Source organism: Montipora foliosa, chromosome 6 (assembly GCF_036669935.1).
Source record: "Montipora foliosa isolate CH-2021 chromosome 6, ASM3666993v2, whole genome shotgun sequence".
In the NCBI taxonomy this organism is placed as follows: domain Eukaryota; kingdom Metazoa; phylum Cnidaria; class Anthozoa; order Scleractinia; family Acroporidae; genus Montipora; species Montipora foliosa.
The window spans coordinates 67,013,894-67,023,893 of NC_090874.1; the positions used below are offsets into that span (position 1 = coordinate 67,013,894).

General features: G+C 39.9%; 2 protein-coding genes across 7 annotated transcripts in view; both read left to right on the forward strand.

The window, feature by feature from the left end:
- Positions 1 to 9,478, forward strand: part of LOC138008195 (uncharacterized) — an 86,651-nt gene extending 77,173 nt beyond the window's left edge. For 3 of the 6 annotated variants that reach the window (XR_011124176.1, XR_011124178.1, XR_011124179.1), the window contains 8 exons: positions 1 to 171; positions 1,454 to 1,876; positions 2,433 to 2,480; positions 2,894 to 2,941; positions 3,322 to 3,381; positions 3,579 to 5,897; positions 6,719 to 6,807; positions 7,331 to 9,477. The exon at positions 1 to 171 is cut by the window's left edge and continues 210 nt beyond it. Coding sequence is in view for 1 of the 6 variants with exons in the window: in XM_068855439.1 (XP_068711540.1) it covers positions 1 to 171; positions 1,454 to 1,876; positions 2,433 to 2,480; positions 2,894 to 2,941; positions 3,322 to 3,381; positions 3,579 to 3,724 (896 nt within the window). In the remaining 5 variants the exon portion in view is untranslated. The other 3 variants (XR_011124177.1, XR_011124180.1, XM_068855439.1) reach the window with 3 other exon arrangements.
- Positions 9,479 to 9,528: 50 nt separating this feature from the next.
- The window catches only part of LOC138008208 (sphingomyelinase C-like), a 5,365-nt gene continuing 4,893 nt past the window's right edge, over positions 9,529 to 10,000 (forward strand). The window contains exon 1 of the mRNA XM_068855462.1: positions 9,529 to 10,000. This exon is cut by the window's right edge and continues 178 nt beyond it. The gene's annotated coding sequence lies outside the window, so the exon portion shown is untranslated.

Here is a 10,000-nt window from a genome sequence, read left to right on the forward strand (position 1 = left end):
AGGGGATTGTTCAACGAAAAGTTTGTTTTTTGCAGCACTCGAATGGGACTGACTGCTGTTACTTTTCAAAGGACATCAGTGTTCGCAACTGTGGAGCGTTTTATGTTTACCGCCTTGATCCACCCAGGTGTTACTCACGTTACTGCGGCAACGGACTGCCACAAGCACCAGGTTTGAAGGCATTTTAATTTCCTGCTTTCTCTTTGCAACCTTTGGTGTGAGAGGCTTTCCTGACAAGATTCCAACACTTTTTGCAGAAAACAATTGTCTCCATCCTTTGAGATTTGTGCCACGGATAAAAGTCTATTAAGATTTTGACAGAGCAATAAAAAACAATAATGCGAAGGATTAAAAAATCAATTGATTTCTTACTGATTTATAATTATTATATGGGCAAACTGGTCCGAGATGAAAAAGAAGAAAACCAGCGATTTGCAACTCTTGATGATCTCGAGCTAGGCGAACTCGTCGAGGGATCTCAAGAACTCTCCAAGTTATCTCATCGTAAAATCCTATTTTGTAAGCATTTCTTACAATTTTTTGCTAAAGTTTTGGTGTTTTTCCAAGAGATTTGAGCTTCAAAGCTAAATCCCTTGCATCGATACGACGCTCACTCTGGAGCTTGTACAAAGTTGGATTTTGACTTTGGTAACGCGAAATTTGATTGGCTAGTAGAAAATTTTTTTGTCAGTATAGTGTATCAAGAAGATGTGTTTTCAACAGGAAATAAATTCACTCGATACTAAAAATATATTTTGAAAAAGCCTTGCCTTGCCTGATTTTAACGCTCGGGCGGTTGGGAGTATTCTCGAAAGTTATGCTTCGATTTCGTCTCGGGTTTGCATAATTGTCTCGAATTCTCCTAACTTCCCTGGTGTTTAGATCAGGCTTTGCAAACACTGAAAGTCTTCTATTGCTGAATTAATACACGTTTGATAAAACCTCTGTCGCCCCACCGCCTACCTAACCTTTGGTTATTACTAGTGTGAATGTGCTGACTGGAAATTTGGCAGTGCAGTTGTGTTGACTAGGAAGCAAATTTTAAAGCTAGAATGACAAGGTTTGAATAACAATTTGAACATGGCAGTGTTTTAAATTAATTGGGAGGGGGGGGGGGGTAATTGAAACTGGATTATAAAGCATCAGGAATCTATATCTCACTACTGACGTCATTTCTTATGCCTAAGCTGTCCAGTAAACAATAAAACAAGACCGAACAAACACCCACGTTAAATTGCTGTTTAAAATGGAATTCCTTTGGTTTAGAAAATCACTCCTTGGACGACATATCATTGCAGCTCTCGCTCAATTACGTCTTGGATTCTTTTGCCTCATTCCTGTCCTCTTGTATATTATTTCTTTCCTCCCATTTGTGCGAATGTTGTTACTCGGAGCCCGGAAATGATGCCTTTTTCTAACAATGAATTTAGTATATCAAATGAAATCTTTTCAGAATGTTCAAACTACAAATCGCTCACGGAAGCGAACCGAGCAGCAACGCATGGACACAACCGTTTTCAATCACTTCTTGGTTGCGTCAACGAAAGCACCCTGTCTGGCTGGTACCGGTTTGACAGAGAGGCTGGAAATCAAATGGCTGATACTTGTGTTGAGAGGTATCACTGTGGTGCTTATTATCCAGGCTGGCTTAGTGGAGGACACCCCTCTGTCGAGGATGGCGCTGTCGTGCGTAGGGTGTGTTTCAGTGGTTACTACCGCCACTGTTGTCATTACTTCGTTTACATCAGTGTTCGCAACTGCGGTGGATTTTACGTTTATAAGCTGACTCCTTTGCCTACGTCAAGCTACAGTTGCAACTATCGTTACTGTGCTAGCAACGGAACTGCACTAGTACTGCCAACAACTTTGACAACAGGTAAACATTAATTAGTTTGTGGCAAACAGTGTTATGCACAATCACCGCTCACCGGTGGCTCAATTGGTTGAGCACCGTGCTGTCACGCGGGAGGTCGTGAGTTCAACTCCGGCCGGACCAACACTCAGGGTCTTTAAATAACTGAGGAGAAAGTGCTGCCTTAATAATTACATCTGCAAATGGTTAGACTCTCTAGTCTTCTCGGATAAGGACGATACGCCGGAGGTCCCGTCTCACAACCCTTGTTCATTAACTCTGTGGGACGTTAAAGATCCCACACACTATTCGAAAAGAGTAGGGGACATTTGGTTTGTGTAAAGACGTATATGAGTCGAACAACCCATGTTGGACGACCGACAATTGAAGCTCTCTCAGGGGTTACTTTGAGTCATAGGGCAAGACGCACTTTTCGAAGAGAGTTCTCAAAAAGGACTTCATAGTGATTATACCATGACCTACTATTAATTTCTTCCTTTCACCCGGGTAACCGTTATCATTTAATTCCATTCGTAAACAGCTCAACCGACAACAAATTTTGTTTGAAATTTTGTAACAGAGATTTCAACGTCATCTACTGCGCAGGCAACAACAAAGCCCCCAACAAGTAAGTGCACTCAATTGGTTATTCTTAATGGTGTCTTTTGCTTATTCTTTGCCTTTAAAGCCAAAAGGTACATGTAGAAATGTGGAAGCCAATGATCGGCTTGTGTTCGACCATGGTTAAGCTTCCGAAGCTCGGTCACTATTCTGAATTCCCTTAGTAAACAGCTCAATTTATTTTGTTTGTAGTTTTCGTTACAGAGTTTTCAGCGTCAAGTTAATGTCACTTGTTGTTCTTTGTTTTCCTTTGATCTTTCCTGCAAAAACCTACCGAACGAAATGTGGAAGCCAATACCTGGCTGTTGTTGAAAAATGGTATAGCTTCCGGTGCGAGGTCGCAATGCTTTTTTCCTTTCCTAACAGCTTAGCCGACGATAATTTAACTTCAAATTCATTTTACTTCAATTTTTGTCACAGAGCTTTCATTGTCTAGTACTGTGCAGACAGCAACCGAGCCCCTAACAAGTAAGTACATTCAATCGTTTATTATTAATGATCTTGTATGGAAGAAATGTGGAAGCCAATGATTGACTCGTGTTGGACAATTGTATAGTGTCTAATCGTTCTAGCGCTGGAGCACTAATTGGGGGCACTGTAAACTAAAATTAACATTGAAAGCAAAATCAAGACAAAGATCAAAAGTTTTAACCGAGTACCAACAAAGTGACTGGATTTTAACCGACATAAGCCCCCAAGTGCCCCAGCCCCAATCACGGTTGAACCCATAATTGGCTTGTTTGGGACAATGTTATAGCTTCCGGAGCCAGCTAATCTTCTTTACTCCCTTCGTAAGAGCTCAACCGACAGCAATTTAGCTTAAATTTGTTTTGTTTGAATTTCCTTAGCTTTTTTAACTGAGATAACAACGTCATCTACAGTGCAGACTACAACAAGGACCCCACCAAGTAAGTATAGTACGCTCAATCGGTTTTTTAAATGGTTTTTTTTGTTTCTACGTTTGTCTTGGTAGCCAACACCTACCAGAACAAATGTGGGAGCCAATAATAATTGTGGTATAACTTGCGGTGCGAGGTCGCTATCGTCTATTTATTCCCACTCAAATGTTATTTTACAATTTATTTTGATCGAATTTTTGTTGCAGAGCTTTCAACATCATCTACTGCACAGACAACATCAGAGCCCCCAACAAGTAAGTGCACTCAATTTGTTATACTTAATGATTTTTTCTCTAGTTTTTCTTTAGAGCCCAGTGACCGAACGATTTGTGTCGGACGTACAGGGGTATAGCTTCCGGAGGAAGGTCCTTTGGAGTCACGGTTCTGTCGTATGGACAAACGACTCGCACGATGAAGATACTTGCTCTATCTTTGAGCAAAATCTAATCGCACTCAAATAAAATCAGTTAAGATTTCTGTCGAAAATTCGACGAAATCTCGGACTCATTTTGTCACCTCCAAGGCTTGACTTGAAAGTTCCAACCCCTTTGAATTCAAGTCTTATTAGGCATGTAAAAGTTGTGAATCAAACTTTACGAGCTGCCACTTTTTGCAAGCGAGTTGAATTCGACTTTTCATGGCACAAAAGAGTCATTTTCAACAAGAAAAGACTTTTAAACAGCATAAAAGTTCAAGAACCAAGACTCTATACTCTACTGATGATAACTAGTTGCTGGATGCATGTGATGTTCACAAAGAACTACAAAATGCATTAGGTGATTGAATCTCTATTATCAGTATAGCTCTTGTTAATTTTAAAATGCTAGTTGAATTTAAGTTTGATAAAATGTTGAATTCAACTGGCCAAACGTTACAGGTCAAATGGTTTAAAATCGGTAAATTTTCAGTGTGCTGTAAATTGTTGTTCAGCTTGATGAGTTATTTACAAGAATTATTCCCATTAAGTACATTCTGTATTCTAAGTTGATTTTTTGTTTAGCAGTTCGATCTTATTCGTGTCTAATGATTGGATTTGTTTTTTTCAAAAATCTCTTTTCCTATTGTACGATGGCCCAGGAGGGTCACAGTCCAGTTTTAATTTTGCGCAGTCCAGTTTTAATTTTAATTTTATTTTTGATTATCCTCAAAGATGACAGACTGACTATTTTTCTTGAGGTAAAAAGCAAACACATAAGTATATTTGAGTGTGTTTCGGTTTCAGAACATCCTCTGCTTTTCTGTGAAACTAAACCTCAATCCATGACATGCATTTTGTGTTGTTGCATCTCTTCCATTTTCTGTTTGACCTGAGCATCTAACTTTGCTTGATTGATTCGTTTATTTACCCCTCTTGCAGCTACAGCTGAATTACAAGGGCACCAGCAACTATATTATTGATATTTATAAGTACAAAAATTGTTCATCCGTTCAGTCCTGGCAACTACTTTAACACTGCTATTTACAACAGAGCCAGAGCGAAGAGAATACCCATGGTGGGTTTCAGGGGGAATGGGTATTATGTTTGAAAGAAAACCTTTATCTCGGAAATTCTGCATTAACTTTTGGCATGATTTTTCCCGCCTTTGACTGAGGGGCAGCAAGCCTGAACGGCTAAGGGCTACATCATATGGCAGCCCAGGGAAAATAATGTTAAATGCCCTCTTTTGTATCAATTCTAGGGTTTTGCTCAGATAAACCGGAAGGTCTGCCCAAACGGGTGCTACATATTCAATAACTGATCTAACCAGGCTATAGTTCCAAACTTGGCACTTTGTGCATGGTTCATGTAACGGTTGTAGTAGGACAAATAGCGCTGTAAGGCTTGTCGCGATTTAGCTTGGGCATCTCTGGCTGCCTGGGTGTCTTTTTCATCATATCGATTACAACTGTACCAACTTGAGAGCCACGCCCCCAGTTCCATCGGAGCGCTCGTTAATAAATGTTCGCAGTTGATATCCCCTCCCTTGGATTTTTCATGTTTAAGTCCTCATTTGTTTTTTTTTCTTACTTACAGGGAGTTTGCCGACTGAAGAGTGCTTTGAAGCAACTCAATTTTTTTTCTCTAAAGTAGATACATAATATGATGAGAGCGCCCTAATCAGCTGTCATTGGGAATTTTACGATTGCGATAGAATCAGATCCATGTTCATATTTGGGAAGAGACGAAGGTCCTTTCTTTTCGTTGTGGATAATTTTTTTCTCCGTTTTATATACGCGTAGACAATTGTAAGTACAGAAACGGGAAGCAATTCAGTACGAGCTTGTTATTTCAGTTGTGTTTTCTTTCAATTGAGAACCTTCTCAAAATCCCGGGGTATTAATCACTGATTCTATGTTCCCCTCGTTGCTTCTGTCCTTGACCTCAACTAACGTTTCTTTTATTTTCTTTTCTTTTTCTTTTTTTTTCTTTTCTTTTCTATATCGTCTTTTGTTTTGTTTTGTTTTTTTGGGTCTTTTTTTTTGTTTCTATTTTTAGCCTTTTGCTCCCAGGGAAGTCCCACGAATATAGAGTGAGAGAATGCTGGGTAAGATACATGCAGGAAGAAGGTTCAATTTCTAGGAATCAGGGGCCCGTAAGATCAGCAATTTCGAGCAAAGGATTAACGACAAGTATCGATATGATGCTACAACAAGTTGCAACATTAGTGGAGACACTCAACCTTCTTGGGGCGTTATTAATTTACCTATTATCTCCCATATTGCAGCCCCCCTCCCCCTCTTATCAATGTTGTTAACAAGACAAAAAAATGCGGAAAACTTTGAATGGTGGAGAGGGAGGGGAGAAGTGGTAAAGGTTGAAATCTAGCTACGGCGGGTATTGGAAGCAAGAAAAGGCGTTTTTTTTTTTTTAACGGGAGTGTCTCAACAATTTTGAAACGTGTTGTAGCAAGGGATCAAGTAAAGTATTTTCATCACAAGATTTCAGCGGCCAGCGTTGACAAGTTGCTGAGTCCTTGAGTTTAATAAGCCGAAAGATTTGCGTACTGTGTTTTCCCGTGATCTCACTAGTGGAACGCGATATTTTTATCTTACTTATCTTACTTATTTTTATCTTACTTAAATAACTCGATAATACTGCATCAAAATAATGGATAAAAAAATCAGCTACTCAGAAGGGTTATAAAAAAAGACCACGATTAAAAACCTCGTCAAACAGGTGGATCGCTTACCTCGGTCTCGATTTGCTAAATCCAGTTTGAACTTCACTTTTCGCAGCATGTGCAGGACAGAAGAACAGCAGGCATTGACGAATTTAAATAAGAAATTTAGAGCTCAATAAGAAGTAAAAATTAAGTAGTACATATAAATACCTGTTTTTCAGTGCTAATGAAACATTCATCGCTAGGAACTACAGCTGGTACCCAAGCCTTCCTTTGAGCCCTTGCCAACTCCGGATGAAGACCACCTCCCTAAACCTTGGTGACATGATTCAAGGTAACGCACTTTATAGCTTTGTAAGCAAGGACTGCAGGGTATTAAAACAGAAGCAGCGGATCCTGGTGAAGGATCTTATCAGCAATCATAAATATTATTAAAAACCAAAAGAGCAAGGCTGTGATAACGGTTTACGAGTACATTCTACAAAGGCAATATTTCGAAGGGCACGCACCGCGTTACAATATGAGTGGTGATATGGCGTATAATACGATACAATTTGTGGTATTTATTTTATATATGATACTTGTTTTATGATATTACACGCCAGGCAATATAGGCTCTCTGTAAAACGTAGTCATTCCTTGTAACTGAAAACCCTAGCTGACAAGGAAAGGCAGTGACTTTCGAAATATTGGCTTTATATTTTATGTTCCTTCACCGTTGTATCAGCCTTGCTCGTTTTGGTTTTTTAACCAACTTGAGTCATCATTACCCTTTCTCTGCCCTTCTTCTTTTTGTATGAAGATATGTGCCTTCGTTGTCTAGTATGTCAAAGCTTATATTTTCATTTCCTTTCCAGAAATCGAATTGAAAGGCAACTCGGTAAGAGCCACCCTGGCTGTGATGTTCAAGAGACGTGACAGGATTAACTTGAAAAACAGTTTCCGTAATTTGGGGGAAAATATGAAATACTGCAAATATTTTTTTCCGTCTGTGAGGGAGTGTTCTGACTGTTCAAGTCTCGTCATTTGGTTTGATCTGCACCAATCTCCCTTCAAAGACCAGCGTGCGAAGAAATGATGATAGCAAGGAACATGATTAATGAGCATCCTTCCCTCTTGTTTGTTAAATCTTGCATATCACGTCACCCCTAGCTTCCCTATATGTGGTCCTGCTGCGCCCACGAAAATTTTGGAAATGGTTTTAGAAAGAAAAACACTGGAATCATCTTCTGCACCTCTCTAGCTCATCGAACAATTTGAGGTTATTTGATGTCACCTTTGTGAATCGTCCGACTAATCGGGATACTCACATCGAAAAGCAAGTAGCCGACTTTTCGTACGTAGCCTCAGAGTATCCCAGAACGGTAAATATTCACGCGATCAGTTGGATTTGCTTCATTGTCTCGATTTTTACAAACGCCATGTGCATTCCATTACAAAGTTATCCCAGTAGAATTGATAAGCAGTTTGCCAGTTCATAAAACATTAGTTTTTTGTCAGGTAGTTCAGCGTTAGGGACATATTGTGTAGGAGAGACATGAATCTTTAGGACTGGATTACCCTTAATCATATTTCTCTATATTAGAGATGCTACCACCCTGCAAGTCGAGATGTCGAAGGAATAGAGATCATTCATATTTAAAAAAAATATATTTTTTGTGATGTTCGTACCAAGCGACCATAATGTTAGTAACATTATGGTCGCCGCCGCCTCTGACATCCTCAATGGACACTTTTTCTAGCTGCTTCCGCAATCCGACAAGCAAGAGCAGTACCGCAAACACCCACAATGTCTTGTCCGAAGCGTTTGGTCCCTACTGAAAAAGATACATCCACAAACGTGACATATTTACTAATCGTGTAAATCAAAAAGATAAAAGAAAAATTATCAATCACTCACGAAAGAATTATTTATTTAAAAAATATCCACAAATCGCTTGGTACGAACATCACAAAAAATATATATATTTTAATATGAATTACCTCAGGAGCCCATCTGGAGCGTGCAACTTCCATACAGCGTCTGTGAAACGGCGTTTTCACAAGTAGGTTTATTTTTAGACTAGCCCTTCCCGCGAATTAGGTCAAAAAACAAAGGTAGTTCCGGTTCGGTGACCCTATGACGTCAGCTTAATTTCTTGTAATTGGTCATCGGGCTCCTGTGGGAGTCTCATTCGCGGGAAATTCAATCTAAAAATAAATCGGTCTGTGAAAACGCCGTTACACGAACACAGCGGAGTTGTAGGCTCCGGGTCATGGGTTCCTGCATGATGACCTCTATTCCTTCGACATCTCGACTAGCAGGGTGGTAGCATCTCTTGTTAGTCCTTCCCCTATCAGTCCGTAATATATGCACATGGCTTGACCCTCATTTGAATATGGATGTAAATATTACCAATTGAAAGTAATACAATAGTTTATTTTATTATCTCAAAAGCGCATGACCTTGAAGCGTATAACTGTGGTTAGAGCTGGGGTTTTTTGAGTTTATTAATTTCTTTATTTAGATGTAACGTAGCTCTTGCATTTTCTCGCGCGTGCAGCATCGATCTTCTTTTTGTCCATATTTGGGCATGACATTGGTGTCCTAAAATCCCAAGCTTTGTTCCAAGGACTCGGAAGAGTTGCAAGTTGCACGTTTCGAGGTCATGTCCTTCTGATTATCTTTATAACAAGAGACATATAAGAAAATACATGTCAAGAAGCAGCGGTGAGTTACTAATTCACGTGTTTAACACTAGTAGACTCGACTACTGTGATAGCTTACTCTTACACTAAAGGTTGGCGAAATATCAGCTATTCCGGCTATGTTTCAGCGTGTTATGAACGCTAGCGCTTGCTTAATTGGTTTATTGTACCCTAAAGTCCTGCCAAATCATGCCTCTGCATGCATTGCGAACATCATGCCTCTGCATGCTTTACGAACTACTTTGCGAATTATGTTCCGACGAAGCAGGGTGCATCATAATCGTGTCGTTTTACGTACAAATGTCCCAATATGTTTAGCAAATATCGATCGTTTGGGCGCCATCTTGGTCTGGCTGGCCGACGGACACACATCACCTCGATCTGATGTGATGTGAATCTGTCATGCCTCGACGTCGGATTCCTATCGCAATGCCCGCATGCCCAAATCTAAGCGGCAAAAATTCCCCGTATCTCCACGTGTTTTGCAGTTGTGCGTGTTGGTTGCTCGGCAGTTTTCTTCGCGCTTCGCTGCTGCGTTAAACTCTTCGAGAAATAACTTAGAAACGATGTACCGCACAGACCTGGGAATTAGAGAGGTGGTTAAAAGATTTGTTTCCAACAACATGCCAAATTCTTGGCTTTTTTCATTTAACGATTTCAAATTTATTTTCTTGTTGCTTGACAGCGTAAACTATATGAGAAGCAAAATGAAAAACAGAGTATGAAAAATGTGTTCTTGCGATTGGAGAGCATCCTTGTTCGTTCACTTCAGGCTCACTCACTGCAGCAGCAATAAGTAGTATTTCGTTTCCCGACTGATAATTTGTTAGGGTGTTTGG